This window comes from Pelodiscus sinensis, chromosome 15 (genome assembly GCF_052426305.1).
Source record: "Pelodiscus sinensis isolate ZL-2025 chromosome 15, ASM5242630v1, whole genome shotgun sequence".
NCBI classification, from domain to species: domain Eukaryota; kingdom Metazoa; phylum Chordata; order Testudines; family Trionychidae; genus Pelodiscus; species Pelodiscus sinensis.
The window spans coordinates 3196369-3214879 of record NC_143066.1 but is presented as its reverse complement, the minus strand read 5'-3'; the positions used below and the strand labels follow the sequence as shown (position 1 = coordinate 3214879).

Here is an 18511-nt window from a genome sequence, read left to right as displayed (position 1 = left end):
CCCCGCGTGTCCGGACGGCGCGCCGTTATCCCGAAATGCACCCCGCGTGTCCGGACGGCGCGCCGTTATCCCGAAATGCGCCCCCCGCGTGTCCGGATGGCGTGTTATCCCGAAATGCGCCCTGTGCATCCGGACAATGTGCCATTATCCCAAAATGCGCCCCGCACGTCCACACGGTGTGCCCTTATCCCGAAATTTGCCCTGTGTGTCCGGACTGCACGCCGTTATCCTGAAATGCACTCTGCACGTCCGGATAGTGCGCCATTAGACTGAAATGTGCCCCGTGTGTCCGGACGATGCGCCGTTATCCCAAAATGCACCTCACGTGTCCGGACGGCGCGCCGTTATCCCGAAATGCGCCCCGTGCCTCCAGACGGCGTGCCGTTATCCCGAAATGCGCCCCGTGCCTCCGGATGGCGTGCCGTTATCCCGAAATGCGCCCCGTGCCTCCGGATGGCGTGCCGTTATCCCGAAATGCGCCCCGTGCCTCCGGATGGCATGCTGTTATCCCGAAATGCGCCCCGTGCCTCCGGATGGCGTGCCGTTATCCCGAAATGCGCCCCGCGCCTCCGGATGGCGCGCCGTTATCCCGAAATGTGCCCTGTGCATCCAGACGGTGTGCCGTTATCCCGAAATGCGCCCTGCGCATCCGGAGAGCGTGCTGTTATCCCAAAATGCATTTGAAATAAGGGCTTCTTATTCTGGTTTCCTGGGAAGCTCGTTGCCCAAGGATTAAATAACGATGTCTTTTGAAATTAGCGCTGCGTGGACAGCACCAAATTTCGACGTAAGCGGTGCAATTTGCATAGCTCAAGTTGCATCGCTGATTTCAAGGTACGCCCCACTGTGCTGCTCTGTATTTTGAGTCCTCTCACTTCCAGCCCTGCGTAGACAAACGCAGCGAGCAGCCGCAGCAGCATGGGGTCCTGTCGAGAGCAGGGGTGCTCAGGGCAGCCAGCCTCGCAGGCCTGCACAATGCACCGGCTGCCTTTCTCTTTTTTGCAGAGTGTGCTAGCACTGGGATGGCTCCTTGAGCTGAATTTTTGCACCTTCCAGCTCTGGTGTGGCCGTATGGGTAGACGTGGAAATGCTAGGCTGACCCTGCAGCAATTCATGCCCCCGGAACTGGGGTTATAAAACAGACACCCCATTTAAGGCCAGGCTGAAAATCTGGCCCCATAAATTCTCTCTCTTAGGACATGCAGGTGAGGAAATCCAATGAGTGCTTATAAAATGTTTTAAGAGGCAACGTCCGTAGGTGCTAAGTGGAATAGTTATTTGATTATTAAAATCACTGTGATTGCTAATGTACAAATGGAACACCCTCCTCTAAAAGCTAAATCCTATCAAGGCTTCAAAAAGAAACTAGCAGGAGAAATCACTTCAGGTACCGCCAAAATGCAGCCACCTCTGGGGCAGATCGCAGCATCCGTTTAACAGCAGGCAGTAACGCTACTCGGCCGTTACGGGCAGCAAGTCAAGGAAAATACCCAACTTCCATTGCAATGGGAATTCCGACATCCAGAGGGCACCCACTAGAGACGTCCTCGGGGGGCTTGTAACCGGTAAAGGGTTAATGATGAGCAGTCGGCAGCCTTCGGAGGTGCTGACGCTGCTCTGGCTGTAGGCTGCTGTAGGGCCAGTCGCTGGAGCTGGTGGTCTTAAGTGAGCTCAGGTGAAGGTCCCTTTGGTGCACAACCCCCTCCCCACTGGGCCTGTTAGCTGTGGGAGGGGCTGCTAACCCCCCTCCCCTCCGGCTCTCGGGGAGCATGCCAGAAGTCACCGGGTCGCGCTGAATTGGCATAACATGGGCCGACTCCGGCAGCCTGCCGGTGATGGGCAGGTGAGGCCGCAGCGCCCCAGGCAGAGGGGAGCGGGGTGAGCGCTGGGTGGCGCGTGGGTGGTCTCTGCCCATGGGCGGGTGATAATGATTTCCAGTCACGCGGGGCCTCGGCAGCACTGAGACGTGAGGCTGCTCCAGCTGGCTCCTCGCTAGCCGAGAGGGAGAGGGAGAGGCAGCAGCCAAGCTGGAGCAAAGGTTTGGGCTCCAAGCCCCTCCCCCCAGTGCCCCATCTGCCCCAGAACCTTCTCCGGGCGTGTCCCAAGACCCTCCGCCCTCCCCATGGGTGAGAAAACAGCGACAGCAGCGGAGCCCGACGTGAGAGAGCCTAGGAGCCTCTCTCTCCCGCCCGGCTGCTGCTCCTGCTAACCCTGGCACCGCGCTGTCCTGAGGGCAGGCTGGGGGCGGCTTGCGCGCCGGGTACTTACCAGTAGCGAAGCCCAGGCTAACCCTGCACCGGGGCAGATGGGCACAGCTTGGCTCAGCGCAGCAGGCTGCATCGCCCCGGCCCCAATATTGAGCACCGGGGGTTCCTGGGGAGCATCTCCTCTTGCAGCTTTCCCCGGCGGATCTGGTTTTCCAAGCTGGGCTCCTGCATGTGCCTCTTTGCCGCGGAGTGGGGAAGAAAGAGCCCGGGGACTGGGATCTGCCCGCGGTCCCCGTGCGAGGGGCGGCAGGAATGGCCGAGGTGGCCCAGCTGCCCCAGGTCGGGTGCCGGAGGTGCAGAAACAGGTAGGAGCGAATTCCATCCCCATGGCCGGGGCTGATTCTGGCCTCGCTCTCCTCTGAGCGTGGAGCAGAGGTTGGTTTGCGCTAGGGGCTGCAAGAGAGCTGGGGGCGATGCAGCTACCCTAGACATGGGGCTAGTGGGGCTCTGATCGTCCTCTGAGCCGGGCTCAGCTCCTCCCAGGCACAGCATCCTCTCCGCAGCAGGGCAGGGCGTGGACGTCAGACCGGCCCCTCCCTCTCACCTCTCTCCCCATGGCTGAGGTTGATCCTGGGGCCCCATGCTGGGCTCTCATGAATGGGGAGCCCATCTCTGGTGCGCTGCAGTGCTCCAGGGCTGGGGCTCCGGGTTGTGCTGCTTGTGGAGAGCGCAGTTTGGTTTTGCACGGGGACTGTGCAGCAGCAGCAGGGTGAAAATCAGGCGTTTTCATCAGATCTTTTACAAATATTTTTTTAATTTCAAGTGGATTTTTTCAACTTTTTAAAAATCATACTAGGGGGTTTGCTTTCAAAAATAAACCTGATTAAAATTAAATCTGAGTCTAATACAAAATATGTCAAGGCTTAAACATATTCAAGTCTCTCCAAACACGAAAATAAATATGTAGAATCCACGAATCTCTATCAAAACCTGGAGGAGGCTGCTTCTCATTATCCTGAGAGGTTTTCTCCAATTCAAACTGTTGAGGTCAAGCTTTATAAACACGGCACAATAGCTCATGTCATGTATTAAGGGTTTGCTTTGTACAACACAAATACATTTTGATAGGCTGTTTTGTTGTGTTTAATTGCATTTCAATTACTGTCCTAAGCATGAACAAAAAGTTGATGATCTAGTTAAAAAGAAATAGCTCATTAACCATTTTAGCATACTTATTAATTGTACATTGTTAGAATCTGAAAATATTGCATTATGTAATTGCCTAACTAAATGCATATAGTTAGTGTGTACCTGCATCGGTTGTACAAAAATGTACCAAGTCTCAGGTAAAGGCTGGATTTACCTGTACACCAGCATTTTAAATGATTATCTCGACCAGTCAGAATGCACTTTTCTTTAGCAAATCACCAGAAGCACAAGTGGAAAAGTGGCCTGAGAGTGAGGATCTACAGCAGGGCAGGGAACCTGTTCTGGGTCCGGGGCCACTGACCCGCAGAGAAATCAGTTGGTGGCCGCACACGAGTGAGAAGGGTCTTTCCATGGCTGATTTAAATGAACCCACCCTGCCAGCAGGTGATGGGGTTTCAGAACCCTGCTGATATCTTTGCAGTAGCAGGCGCTGATATGTTTGCGGGGGGGGGGGGGCTTTGCAGTAGCGGGCGCTGATGTGTTTGCGGGGGGGGCTTTGCAGTAGCGGGCGCTGATGTGTTTGCGGGGGGGGCTTTGCAGTAGCGGGCGCTGATGTGTTTGCGGGGGGGGGCTTTGCAGTAGCGGGCGCTGATGTGTTTGCGGGGGGGCTTTGCAGTAGCGGGCGCTGATGTGTTTGCGGGCGGGGGCTTTGCAGTAGCGGGCGCTGATGTGTTTGCGGGCGGGGGCTTTGCAGTAGCGGGCGCTGATGTGTTTGCGGGGGGGCTTTGCAGTAGCGGGCGCTGATGTGTTTGCGGGGGGGGCTTTGCAGTAGCGGGCGCTGATGTGTTTGCGGGGGGGGGCTTTGCAGTAGCGGGCGCTGATGTGTTTGCGGGCGGGGGGCTTTGCAGTAGCGGGCGCTGATGTGTTTGCGGGGGGGGCTTTGCAGTAGCGGGCGCTGATGTGTTTGCGGGGGGGGCTTTGCAGTAGCGGGCGCTGATGTGTTTGCGGGGGGGCTTTGCAGTAGCGGGCGCTGATGTGTTTGCGGGGGGGGCTTTGCAGTAGCGGGCGCTGATGTGTTTGCGGGGGGGGCTTTGCAGTAGCGGGCGCTGATGTGTTTGCGGGGGGGGCTTTGCAGTAGCGGGCGCTGATGTGTTTGCGGGGGGGCTTTGCAGTAGCGGGCGCTGATGTGTTTGCGGGTTGGTGTCTGGCTTGCAAGTATTAGCAGGGTTGGGTTTTCATGATTATTATGGTAGCTGCTCATTGAGCTTGTGTCTCACTCTGCGAGGGTATGTGCAAACAAGAGCCGGTCCATGCCCCTCTGCCAGAGAGCAGGCAGCTGGTCCCAGAGAAAGGAGCTTGCCCTGCTGAGTAGCGAGAGGCTGGGAGTCGTGCACGGATCCCAGCTCTTGGAGCTCCCAGCCAGGGAACGCTGGATGCAGAAGCCGACCCTCCTCTCTGGTCACGCATCTGTTTAAAGCGTGTTCCATGGGCTGCTCGCGGCCACGGTGCCAGCGCAAGGTCTGTTGGGAGCAGTAATGTTTGTGGTCCTTGTGATGGCGCGTTGGGGTCCCCCGCCCCCTGCACTCCCCAGCCGGTAGAACAGAGGGAGTTTATTGCCTCTCCAGAATACAGCCCAGCACAGATGTCACCAGGTTACAGGGCAGGCCTAGGATGCCTCAGCCCCCTTGATATGGGGTGGGGGGTCCGGCTTCTAAACCCCCCAGCCTGTTGCTGAGGCTGCTTCCTCCATGCTCCCAGACAGAAAACTAACTAACTCTCCTCCAGCCCTACCCCCCAGCCAGGGGTGGCATTCCACCTTCCTTTGTTTCTCCCCATGGGGGTAGCTGGTCAGACAGGTTGGGAGCCCCCTTTGCATAATGACCAGACAGCAGAGGTCGTCACAGCCTTAGCAAGTTACCCCCACTACGTCACAGTCCTCTCGTGGGATGGAGGAGCCCGGTGCAGGCTGAGCTGTCGGCGGCCGTTCTGAGTGCGCTCAGTGCCTGACACATGGGGAGATCTCTCTGCGTGGGGGGCGGGGCCACAGAGGATGCTGGCAGTGAACAGATGAGCAGGGGGAGGTGGGTGTGCGGTTGGGCCTGCTCCTAGGGTCACAGGTGAGCTGTGTCTGGGCTGGGCACCATGGCACAGCTGGTGCGGGAGGGTTTGGTGAGCAGGGCGGCTGGCAGGCTCTCTGGCTCGGGCGTTGCTGGGGGTGTGGGAAAGGGAGTCTCTCGCGAGACAGGGCTGGGCAGGCCTGGGAGGGTCCAGCTATCTGGCGCTTCTCCCTAGGGTCCGCCTTGCCGGCGGAGAGGTTGAACTGACTGGAATCGAGGCCAGTGAGTGCCCAAGAGGAGGGCAGGGCAGGAGAGCTGAGAAACAGGCGTGTCTGTGCTGTGCTGCAGCTCCTCTCCTCAGGGCCGCCCCGTCACCACAGGGCAGTGCCACACCCCTGCAGGCAGACCCGCCGCGTGGCGACCCACCCGACGGGCGGTGTGCACAGGGCTGCGCCTGGGTCGTTTGCAGGGGGGGAGAAAACGAAGGGCAGCCCGTTGTACAGAGAGCCAGGGGTCTGTAAGTGGCTCTTTGCGCTGCCCTCCCCCGGCCAGCAGTGGGGCTCCCGGCTGCTGGGCAGGAGGCAGCGTGAACTGGTGCATCCCCCAGGGGCTCCCGATTGCCGAGCAGCTGGGGGTGCCCTCCGACCGGCTTCAGCACTGCTCCCGGGTGCTCCTGTGCTGGACAGTTCCCAGTGCACACTGGACAGCGGAGCAGCTGCTGCAGCCGGCCGCTCCCTGCAGAGCTGGGGCTGTTACAGCGGCAGGCTTCTCGCTCCGCTGCCGCTGGGCTGCTGCTGGCTTCCTGCCCCAGGCGCCCGCCACCCAGGCAGTGCTGCCCCCCCACCCGAGCTGGGGCGGCTACAGGGAGTTAGGGACTTGGCCTGAGGTGAGGGAAACACGGCTGAGCAGCGGGGAGCCAGGGAGCAGGGCAGGGGGTGGTTGAGCAGCGGGGAGAGGTGGGAGCGGCTAAGGGCAGGGGCATGGTGGGGCAGCAGCTGAGCAGCAGGGAGCGGGGTGGGGGGTGGCTGAGGAGTGGGGCAGGCGGGGCGGGTTGGTGGCTGAGGGGCAGCTGAGGAGCAGGGTGGCGGAGGTGCGGGGCAGGAGGCGGGGAACGGGGCAGGGCAGGGAGGCAGCTGAGAGGCGGGGAACGGGGCACAGGGTGGCTGAGGGGTGAGGCGGGGGCGGGGCACGGCTGAGGAGCGGGAAGCTGGTGGGGAGGGGGGCGGCGAAGGTGGTATCTCCCCACCCGCGCGGTAGCGCATCTCCCGCAGCTCAGCCCCTGCCCCGGGAGCCCTGTGTCGCTCAGCGGCCCAGCCAGCAGCGTTGCCGTGTCTGGGAGCGTTTCTCCCCCCCCCCCCCTCCCCCCCCCGCGTATGGGGCCTGGCGGGGCTGTGCCCGGGAGGGGCAGGGAGCCAGGACCCGGGGCTGCGGCGAGAAGGGTCACGTCAGAGCGGCCGGACCAAAGGGCCCGGGGCCCGGCTGCGGCGGGGTCGCGCCTACAGCCACGGGGACTCAGCACAGGGAGCCCTGGCTGGAGATGGGGCGGGTCTGCGCCGGGACGACATGAGCGCGTTGTGGGGGCGGGACACAGGCAGGCACAGAGACAGGATCTTGGGGCGGGGGTCTGCCGCAAGGAGAGCTAGCAGGCAGGCAATGTTTGGGGGGGCTGGGGTGTCACCCCTCCCCGCCCCACCCCGCCCCGCCCCGCCCCGCCCCGCCTTGCCTCCAGCTACACCCCCTGCCGCTGGCATGTGAAAGGGCCCGGGGTGCTCCGGCAGGGCCAAAGCAAGACAGGCAGACGAAAACCCCACCTGGAAGAGCAGGGGGCGCAGTGTTTTCCAGGGTGTCCTGCTGCCACTGCCCCCCAAAGTCACCCTCCCCGATACAGCCCAGCACAGACGTGATGTGGACATAGGGAGTCAGGCACTAGCAGCCCTAGACCCCTCGGGGTGGGGTCCCCAGGCCCCTGACTCCTCAGTACTCAGCTCAGTCTCCTCACGTCATCCCAGCCAAGAAACTGCCCAGCCCCCCAGCCAGGTGGCCGTGTCTGCCCCCCTTTGTCTCCCCCCGCCCCCCCTCCCCCCGCCTCCCAGGGCCTTGTTCTCTGCCCAGGCTGGGCCGAGGTGTCTGGGCCAATCCACAGGTGGGTGAGTCAGAGGGAATCAGAGCCCAGCGCAGGGGGACCCGGGTACAGAGCAGGCAGCCCCCCCCCCCATGCCATAGGCTGCTCAGTGGTTAGGGTGCTAGCCTCGGGCACAAGCCGCCAGGGTTCAATTTCCTGCTATGCCACCGGCTGCCTTTGTGACCCTGGGCAAGTCCCTTGCCCGCTTAGGGCCTTGACTTCCCAGTGGGGAGAACAGCCAGGCCCTGCCTGCCAGGGCGCCGTGTGGGCCAGCGAGGGGCCGTCTGAGGCCCTGGCGAGGTCTGGGAGCTGGCTCGCTCGCTCTCTTGGTGGGATTTCAAGGGGGACGTTTCCCCTCCAAGCCTGGGTCATGGGGGCTGGTCTCTCCACGCCTGTGGCTGTTGGAGGCCAGTGGTGGTGAGGCTGCCGGCTAGGAGTCAGGAGAGCTGGCCTCCACCTCCGGCCCTGCCCAGCTTTGGTGGGTATCCGGCACCTCGCTATTCGGGGCCTCCGGCTGCGAGCGCCCAGGCTCGGCCCGCGCAGCCAGAGATGCTGCTCCAGGGACAATGTCACCACCCCATTGGCCGCAGGCTCTCTCCCGAGGGGGATCTGCAGAGCCAAGGGGGGTGCAAGAGGAGGGAAGGAAATGGCTTTGCAGGGGCTGGGCCAGGCCCGTTCCCTCAGAGAGGGTGGAGCGTTCCCACCTCTCCCCGCCTGACTGGGTTTGGAAGCGGCTGGCTCCCCTCCGGGTGGTAGGAGCTAGCTAAATCCCAGCTCGGCGCGGGGGGGGGGGGAAGGGACTGGAGCGGTGTGACCGGCCAGCAGGAAATGCCAGTGGGGCACCGAGCGGGGGCAGCGGGCAGCCAGGGCCGGAGCAGCTGCTGGCGTCTGGACACAGCCGTGTGGCATGAGCCGCTTCCCCAGTGGGCGCTCTGAGGGCAGGCGGGGCTGGCGGCCCGGGGGCCGGGCACAGAACGTCTTGTCAGAGGCCTTGGCCTGCGCTGCGGTGGGGCGCGTAGCAACCCCCAGGCCTCGCTCTGACGCGCTGCCTTTCACGCACTGCTAGCCGAGGCCGGCCGTGCCCTTGTCCCATTGCACAGCTGGAGAAACTGAGGCAGGGAGGGAGCCGTGCTTGGCCAGGTCTCATGGCAGCTCAGGGACGGAGGCGAGGCTGGAATCCAGGCGGCCCAGGGCCCAGGTAGAGAGCCACGCCAGTGGGCTCCCTGGCATTGAGCCGTGAGCTCGGGCTGAGCAGGCACGGCGTCCCTGGTGACCCGCCCGGCAGGGCAAGGCCAATCTGCTGGGTGGCTCTGGCAGTGACCGTCTCTTCTCCTCACGACACTGCAACTGCCCCCCCCCCACGCTTGCCGAGGCTGTCGCAGGGCTGGAGCGGCCCCGGACCCCTGAGGAGGCAGATTCTGAGCCCCAAGGGACCGGTGGAGCCTCGGCACCCAGCTCTATGTGACGCAGCTCTGGTGTGTGAAGAGGCAGGAAGATTGTCGGGCTCCTGGCCCGGGGGCCTCTGTCCAGCGGAGCCTTGCCCCTGAGACAAGGGCGGAGCAGAGCAGGGAGATAGCTGGGAGCCCTGCCCTCCCCCAGCCCTACACAGTGCTGGCGCCCGGTGGAGAGATGCCGCCTGGCGCAGAGCTGTGTGCCCTGCTCGCCCGTCAGGCGGCTCAGTGTTCTCGGCTGGCGCACACCGGCACGGCCCCCGAGCGAAGGCTGGGGCGAGCTGCGGGCGCCTGGAGGGAGCTGCGTCCCTTGGGGCTCACGTGCGGGACTCACGGCTCCTTTGCTCTCCCTATAGGGCGCGCTCGGCTGGTGGCCGTGGAGACGGCGTCCCTGGCGAGGATGGAGCCCTGGTGCCTCTTGCGGCTGCTGCTAGGTGCCTGCGTGTTCGGCCTGCCCCAGGCCATCAACCCCTTCGCGGTGCAGCAGAGCGCCTCGGACCCCTGCTACGATGAGAGCGGCGCCCCCCGGCGCTGCATCCCGGAGTTCGTCAACGCCGCCTTCGGCAAGGAAGTGCAGGCCTCCAGCACCTGCGGGAAGCCTCCCTCGCGCCACTGCGACGCCTCCGACGCCCGCAAAGCCCACCCGGCGGCCTACCTCACCGACCTCAACACGGCCTCCAACATGACCTGCTGGCGCTCCGAGAGCCTGCACCACTCCCCGCACAACGTCACGCTCACCCTCGCCCTGGCCAAGAAGTTCGAGGTGATCTACGTCAGCCTGCAGTTCTGCTCGCCCCGCCCCGAGTCGGCGGCCATTCTCAAGTCCATGGACTATGGCAAGAGTTGGGTGCCGTACCAGTACTACTCCTCGCAGTGCCGCAAGATCTACGGCAGGCCCAACAAAGCCGCCGTCACCAAGCAGAACGAGCAGGAGGCGCTGTGCACCGACGGCCACACCGACCTGTACCCCCTCACCGGGGGCCTCATCGCCTTCAGCACGCTGGACGGACGGCCCTCCGCCCAGGACTTCGACAGCAGCCCCGTGCTGCAGGACTGGGTGACGGCCACCGACATCCGGGTGGTCTTCAGCCGGCCCCACCTCTTCCGGGAGCTGGGGGGCCGGGCCAGCGAGGAGGAGGAGGGCGCCGGCTCCTCCTACTTCTACGCGGTGGGGGAGTTCCAGGTGGGGGGCCGCTGCAAGTGCAACGGGCACGCCTCCCGCTGCCTGAAGGACAAGGGGGGCCAGCTGGTGTGCGACTGCAAACACAACACCGAGGGCCCCGAGTGCGACCGCTGCAAGCCCTTCCACTACGACCGGCCGTGGCAGCGGGCCAGCGCCAGGGAGGCCAACGAGTGCCTGGGTAAGAGCGGGGCCGGGCACGGGGAGATGCCCTCGTAGCATGTCCACCCTGCTGCCCCCCTTGTCGCCTGCGTGCCGAGCGGTCCCGGGGTGATGCCAGGGAGGGCGTGGCGCGGTGTGGTCCACGGGACAGGCTGCACCGCAGCACCTATCCACCGGGTGGCCCCTGCACAATACCAGGGAGGGCGTGGCGCGGTGTGGTCCAGGGGAATGGATGCACCACAGCATCTGTCCGCCGAGGGGCCCCGGTGCGATACCAGGGAGGGCGTGGTGCGGCCCGGGGGAACGGCAGTACCTGTCCGCCGAGGGGCCCCGGTGCGATACCAGGGAGGGCATGGTGCGGCCCGGGGGAACGGCAGTACCTGTCCGCCAAGGGGCCTCGGTGCGATACCAGGGAGGGCGTGGCACAGCCCGGGGGAACGGCAGTACCTGTCCGCCGAGGGGCCTCGGTGCGATACCAGGGAGGGCGTGGCACAGCCCGGGGGAACGGCGCACTGAGCTGCCGTTGCTCTGGGGGTAAGAGCAGCAGAGACGCTGAGGCCGTGTGGGCTGCATGAGGCGAGCGGGGACCCTGGGGGTGTCACGCTGCTGCATCGCTGCCACTGGTCCACTGCTGTTGGTCTCCGCTGGAGCCCGAGGGCCAGAGCCTGCTCAGGCGTGGGGCATGTGCAGGGTCCCACGCCGAGCAGCCCCCCGGGGCGCTGCAGAGTGCCCAGTGGAGTTACCCCAGTTTGGAAGGGGCTGGGGTCAGGGTTGCTCACAGACGGACCCAAAGAAAGCCAACGTGCAAAACTCGGGACTTAGGTGAAACTTTCGGAAAAGCACAAACTGAGACGCGACCAAAAGGGACGGCTGAGCAAGCCAGGAATGTCCCCGTCCCTGGTGCTGGCCATGCCCGGAGCAGCCCCTCTCAGGCCTGTGCAAAGGGGCTGAGGGATTCCGAGCAGGGTCCAGGGGGATGAATCGCTCGGCCCCGAGTCTCCTCAGCCCCTTTGCACAGAGTGTTCGAGGATGTTTCCCAAACCCCAGCTCTGCCCAGCCTGCGGTCTCCCCCCCACCCGGGCATCGCTGAACTGCCCCGGGTCCGTGGCCCCCCCCGGCCCCGCTAGAGACAGCAGTGTGCCCCTGCCCTGCCCAGCAGGGAGAAGGCTGCGGCAGGCGACGTTCGCCATCCCTTCCCGACACAGCCGAGCAGACCCCCCCGGCAGTCGAGAGCGCAAAGCGGGAGAAGAGAGAAGCCGGGCGGGGCGGGGGCGGGGGCCCTGGGCGAGGTCCCTGACAGCCGGCCACACAAAGGCGGCTTAGCAGTGCTGCCGTGTGAAAGTTTTTCCTGTCGGCTCCGTCCCCTGCCTCCCTTTGCCGCCTCAGGCTTTGTGCCCTCTGTGAAGGGCCCTGAAAGCGGCTCCATCACACGCCTCCCAGGGCTCCGAGGCTGAAAGCCGGATTAGATACTCAGGCCGTCCCCTCTGTGCCTGTCAACAATGCCTCTCCCAGCCAGCCCCAGCAGACACAGCAATTAGCACCAATTAAATGGAGAGGGCCTGCAGCCTCCGCCCCAGGCCAGGCCCTGCACCTCCGGGGGCTCTGGCAAGGGCCGGGCTGGGCCTGAGCCTCCGTGCTGGGCAGGGGCGGCCCAAACAGAAGGTGCTGTCGTGGGGGCAGGTCCGCCCCGCCACTGAGGAGGGCGTGAGGCCTGGCGGCTCCCCACAGCATGGGCGGGGCGGGGGCACTCAGCGCCTTAGGCCGGGGCCTGCTCCGGACGGGGCCGAGAACCGGCGGAGCTCGCAGTGTGTTTCTCGTGGCTCCCCGGGGGCGTCGGCGCTCGGCTCGGCTCGGCGTGCTGCCGCTGCCCGGGGCCGGAGTCAGGCCAGGCCTGGCGCCCGGGGAGGGCTTGTCCCACTGCTCTGGCGAAGGGGAGCCAGGCGCACGGGGGCTCCGGCCCGGCTCCTCTGGCCCCACGCGTGAGATGAGGTGCGGGCATGGAGAAGCGGGAGCCGGGGAAAGGCCCGAGGGCTTCTCTGGGCTCCGCTCCCTGGGCTGGATTTGGGAGCCGGGGCCTGGCAGAGGCAAGGCTGGCGGCAGGGAAGGTGCAGTCGGGTCTCCAGGCTCAAGCGGCTCCGTTGGGGATCTGCTGGCTCCTTTTCATCAGCCGGGGGCTTCTGCTCCTCTTCCACCGCCCTGCGGGGAGCCCAGGGGTGCTGTGTGCACAGGCTGAGCAGGGCCCAACAAGTGCGAAATCTTCCAGCTGGGCCAGCCCTGCCCACCCCGCACGGGGCTCTGAGTGAGTGGGGAGAGGCGCCTGGCGCACACAGGCCGGGAAATGGCCGGAGCTCTCCGGGAGACCCCGGCCACGGCGGTGGACTCTTCCTCATGAGCCCCAAGGTATTTCTGTAGGGTGGGTGCGGAGGCAGGGTGCCTGGGCCTAGATTTCCTCCCCGCACTGCGCCCTGCAAGCGGCCCGGCTGGGCACGGCTCCAGGGAAAGCAGGGGCGAGGCTCCAATGCGCTGTGGGTTTGGCAGGACTGGCCATTCTAGCGTTTCGCCGAGACTGTTCCATTAAAGAATTATTCCCACTGAATTCCCAGGCTTAGGGAGCTCGCTCGCTCTGCTGCCAGCCAGGCATGGCTCCATCATCTCCTGAGCCAGGGACCCCCCTAACGTCCCACGCCAGCCTGGGCTCCATCATCTCCTGAGCCAGGGACCCCCCTAACGTCCCACGCCAGCCTGGGCTCCATCATCTCCTGAGCCAGGGACCCCCCTAACGTCCCACGCCAGCCTGGGCTCCATCATCTCCTGAGCCAGGGACCCCCCTAACGTCCCACGCCAGCCTGGGCTCCATCATCTCCTGAGCCAGGGACCCCCCTAACGTCCCACGCCAGCCTGGGCTCCATCATCTCCTGAGCCAGGGACCCCCCTAACGTCCCACGCCAGCCTGGGCTCCATCATCTCCTGAGCCAGGGACCCCCCTAACGTCCCACGCCAGCCTGGGCTCCATCATCTCCTGAGCCAGGGACCCCCCTAACGTCCCACGCCAGCCTGGGCTCCATCATTCCCAGAGCCAGGGACCCCCCTAACGTCCCACGCCAGCCTGGGCTCCATCATTCCCAGAGCCAGGGACCCCCCTAACGTCCCATGCCAGCCTGGGCTCCATCATTCCCAGAGCCAGGGACCCCTCCATCTATCTCCCGCCAGCCTGAGCTCCATCTCCTGAGCAAGGATCTCATCTCAGGCCAGCCTAGGCGCCATCCGCTCCAGAGCAAGGATCCTCTTTGTGGCCAGTCACCCGCAGGCCTGACTGGCCGCACAGCACCTCCCTCCCTGGTTTGAGCTCGGCCGAGCCCGGAGAAGGCCGCTGTTGTGCCTGTCTCCCTGGGGCAGCCGGGCAAAGGCAGGCGTTCCCTGACACCAGAAGGGGGGCGGAGGCTCTCGGCTGAAGCAGGCTGCTCTTGCGATGAATTGGCCCTGCGGTTGTTCAATGGGCGTGCTGTCTGAGGAAGGAAGCAAGGCAGCTCTGTGTAATTAGCCCCAAACTGTGCAATTAAAGTCTCATTAATACCCAAACAGCAGGGAAGGTCCGAGCCTTTGCTGAGCGATTAACTCCGGCAGACAGAGCTGCCCCGCTCTCGGGCACGGCCGGGCTGGCTGGGAAGCGCGTGTGCTGAGCTGCAGCAGTTGCGGATGGCTGCTTGGCCTGCCCCTCTCGTCCCCAGCTGGGTCTGGGCACCCGGAGACATCCCCTGGGTCGTGCACAGCCGCCGTCCCAGGGCATTCGGTTCTCCCGATGCATCCGGCCACCTGCCAACCAGGCCTCCCCACCCGATTTCCACTGGCCTCGGGCCAGCTTGCTAACGCCACTCGGGTGCCTGTCAGTCCCTGTTCCCTGGGCTCACCTCGTAGTTGATTCCCTCCGTCGCTCAGTCGGCATCCGGTCTCTGCGCGATTCCTTTTCTCTCTGGGACTCCCGTTCACACCCGGACCGTCTCTCCGTGAAGTCATCCGCCAGCCTCCTGGGGGGTCTCTGGTCTTCGGTCCTTGAGCCACAGCCTCAGTTTGAGTGGGCACGCTTCATAGAACTGCTCCATCATGACCAGCTTGAGCAGCTCCTCTGCGGTCTGGGCTCCGACTCCAGAGAAGGAGGGCCAAGACCGAGAGAGGCAGCGACAGCATGAGTTGGCCATGATAGAGCGGAGAACCGGCGGGGCCCCGGCTGCGCCAAGAGTGGATGGGCCCCAGGGTCCCGGGGCTGCCAGACGCTTGGAGAGGCTCGCGGTGGCTCAATTGAAGGACATGGGCGACATGGATACCCCGGTGGCCCGCCACGGGGACGTCATGGGCCAAATACAGCAGCTTGAGGCGATACTTTCGGGGGATGACCAGCTGCCGCTGGACCCCCCATGCCCTCACCTTCCTGGGGGGAAGCTATTCCCAGAACAGGAGTCCACGCTCCCACAGGAATCTCTCCTGGCCACCTCTCCCCCAGGGCTGAGCTGCACAGAGGCCAGCCTGGTCCCTCAGCCTCTGCAAGGAGGGGTCTGCCTGCACCTCAGCCTGGAATTCAGCTGCTGAGGCAGGGATCGGGACCTGTTCCCCACCTTTGCCTAGGTCCGGAGTCTCAGCCTGGCTGGACCCCGTGTCTGCTGGGATGGGACCCTGAGGACGCTGCCAGGAGTCCTTCCCTGGACCCACGTTGTCAGCCCCCCGCTGGCTCTGGCTCCGGGTAGTGACTAGAGCCCGCTGGGATTCATGGGGCCACTCCTCTAGGTCATTCCCCATCAGCACCTCGGTGGGCAAGTGCGGGTGCACCCCCACTTCCTTGAGGCCTTCCTTGGCCCCCCATTTCAGATGCACCCTGGCTACAGGCACCTTAAACGGGGACCCGTCTATGCCCTTCAGGGTCAGCTGGGTGTGGGGTAGTATCCGCTCCGGGGCCACTATGTCGGATCGGGCCAGAGTCACCTCCGCCCCCGTGTCCCAGAAGCCCGTCACCTTCCTACCATCCACCTCCAGGGGTATGAGGCACTCGCTCCGCAGGGGCCGCCCTGCCCCCACCCGGTACACGGAGAAATCCGCCTCCTGAGAATCAGACCTCCCAGGGGAGGTGCACTGAGCATCCTTCCCCTCTCTCTGAGCTGAGGTTTGCCTGCCAGCCCCTGCCTCTGGGGCAGCCTGCCCTTCCTCCCGCCCCAGCCAGTTAACCCTGGAAAGTCCCCGGTCCTGGGACCTGGTGCACTGAGCCCTCTGGTGGCCTTTTTGCCCACAGCGATGGCAAGTTAGGCTTTGGGCTGTCTCTGTCCAGGCCCTGGCTGGTTCTCTGGGGCACAGACGACCTGTTCCTTGGGCTCGCCTCGGAGTTGACTCCCTCTGTCGCTCCGCCGAGATCCGGTCTCTGCGCGATTCCCTTTCTCTCTGGGACTCCCGTTCACACCCGGACTGGCTCTCCGTGAACTCATCCGCCAGTCTCCCGGCCTCGTGGGGGGTCTCTGGTCTTCGGTCCTTGAGCCACAGCCTCAGCTTGGGTGGGCACGCTTCATAGAACTGCTCCATCAGGACCAGCTTGAGCAGCTCCTCTGCAGTCTGGGCTCCGACTCCAGACACCCACTTGCGGCCGTATTGCGCCAGGCGGGAGGCCAGGTCCACATAGGTCTCCTGTGGCTCCTTCTGCACCCCCCGGAACTTCTTCCTGTACATCTCGGGGGTCAGCCCGAACTTGTGCAGCAGGGCCTCCTTGACTCGGTTGTAATCCCCTGGCTGTATGTCCTCCAGCTGACTGAGCACTCCGGCCGCCTCCTGGCTCAGTGCGGGGATGAGCTCCTACAGCCAGTCAGCGGGGGGGACCCATTGCAGTCCACAGGCCCTCTCAAAGGCACTGAGGAACCTGTCTATGTCGCCCACGTCCTTCAATTGGGCCACCGTGAGCCTCTCCAAGCGCCTGGCAGCCCCGGGACCCTGGGGCCCATCCACTCTTGGCACAGCCGGTGCCCCGCCGGTTCTCCGCTCTGCCATGGCCAGCTCATGCTGTCGCTGCCTCTCTCGGTCCTGGCGGTCCCTTTCTCGGTCCTGGCGCTCCTTCTCTCGGTCCTGCCGGTCCCTCTCTTGGTCCTCTACTTCCAATTCCTTCATCCGCAGCTGGATCTCCAGCCGCCGCAGCTCAGCTTGGCTGGCCCCTGCCCTAGATGGGCTACGGCTTGCAGGCCTCCTGGGGGAAGCTGTCACATCTCTCCGGTGGGTTCCAGCGCTCCTCCCCCTCTCTGAGCCTGACTCGCTCTCAGGAGGGGTCTGGCTGCTTCCCCTGGGGACAAGATCCTGGCCCTGTGGCTGGTCATTCTCTTCCAGCTGGGCAATCAGCTGGGCCTTGGTTGCTTTCCGCACAGGCAAGCCCCTCTCTCTGCACAGCCCCACCAGCTCTGCCTTCAAGAGTCGGGCATAGGCCATCTGCCCGCTGGGCCCCTCGGTGCAGACTCACCAGTCTAGTGCTGCAGCGCCCCACGATTCCCAGGAACCGCTTCGCTCTGTCTCCAGCACGCCTGGCTCCAGGGCTCTTGCTTCTACTGTGCCTTGTCGCTTGCCGCTGGGAGCTCCATCCACGGGGTGCAGTGCATCCCACCCCTGACACCAGTGTGACGGCGCGTTGGGGGTCCCCCGTCTCCTGCACCCCGAAATGGCACAAACAGACTCCACCAGCCAGTAGAACAGAGGGAGTTTATTGCTTCTCCAGGATACAGCACAGCACAGATGTCATCTGGTTACAGGAACTGGGGCTAAGAGGCCTCAGTGCCCCCCTTGAGATGGGGGAGTCCCAGCCCCCTCCCCAGCTCCTTCTCCCCTGCTTTCCAGCCAGGAACTAACTCACTCTCCTCCAGCCCTGCCCCGAGCCAGGGCAGCATCCACCTTCCTTTGTTCCTCTCCATGGGGGGTGGCTGGTCAGACAGGTTGAGACACCCTTTGCATAATGACTCATCCTGTCTTGCTGGGTCGTGGTACCCACGGCAGCCAGTGGGGGTTACCCCAGAGCCAGCAGCATAGAAACCAGCCAGGTACCCCCACTACGTCACACCCCTCCCCGCTCTTGTGGCCAGTCCTGTTACTGTTCAATACACACACACACCCCTCCCCGCTCTTGTGTCCAGTCCTGTTACTGTTCAATACACACACACACCCCTCCCCGCTCTTGTGGCCGGTCCTGTTACTGTTCAATACACACACACACACCCCTCCCTGCTCTTGTGGCCGGTCCTGTTACTGTTCAATACACACACACACCCCTCCCCGCTCTTGTGTCCAGTCCTATTACTGTTCAATACACACACACACCCCTCCCCGCTCTTGTGGCCGGTCCTGTTACTGTTCAATACACACACACCCCTCCCCGCTCTTGTGGCCGGTCCTATTACTGTTCAATACACACACACCCCTCCCCGCTCTTGTGGCCGGTCCTGTTACTGTTCAATACACACACACCCCTCCCCGCTCTTGTGTCCAGTCCTGTTACTGTTCAATACACACACACACCCCTCCCCGCTCTTGTGGCCGGTCCTGCTACCTTTCAACAACCCCTCTGCAAGTTTAGGGGTGTCCTGAGCTGGGGGCTGCTGCCTTGTGCTGGGCTAGTTTAGTCTGGGGAGGAGCAGACTGAGCAGGGGCATGAGAGCGGTGTTCAGGTATCTGAAGGGTGTCACAGGGAGGAGGGAGGAACGTTGTTCCCCTTGGCCTCTGAGGAAGGACAAGGAGCAATGGGCTCAAACTGCAGCAAGGGAGGTTGAGGCTGGACATGAGGAAGACGTCCTGCCTGGCAGGGGGTGAAGCGCTGGAGCAAGTTGCCTGGGGGCTGTCTCCGTCCCTGGGGATATTTCAGAGCAGGCTGGACACACACTGGCCAGGGATGAGCTAGGGGGTGCTGGGTCCTGCCGTGGGGGAGGGACTGGACCCGCTGCCTCTCCCCCTCTCTTCCCGCTCTGCTGCTCTGTGCTGACGATAGTCGCAGGCCTGGGCTGGCAAACCCTGCCCCGGGGCAGGCCAATGTTCCGGGCTCTTTGCCATCTCCGGAGGGGTGGGCTGAGGTCTGGTGTGGGGGGAAGGGCAGGGCGCTTCGAACCCCATTTCCCCCGCGCGGCTGGGCCTGAAAGAGCAGCTCAGGAGGCAGCCGGCAGCTGTTTGAGGCTGGGAGC

The 18511-nt window shown here is 64.0% G+C and overlaps 1 protein-coding gene across 1 annotated transcript in view; it reads left to right on the top strand.

Annotated features, from left to right (window-relative positions):
* Positions 1-18511, top strand: part of NTN3 (netrin 3) — a 55809-nt gene that overhangs the window by 10734 nt on the left and 26564 nt on the right. Inside the window, exon 2 of the mRNA XM_075899023.2 lies at positions 9343-10347. Coding sequence (XP_075755138.2) covers positions 9387-10347 — 961 coding nt within the window. The 5' untranslated portion in view covers positions 9343-9386. The remainder of the gene's footprint in view (positions 1-9342; positions 10348-18511) is intronic.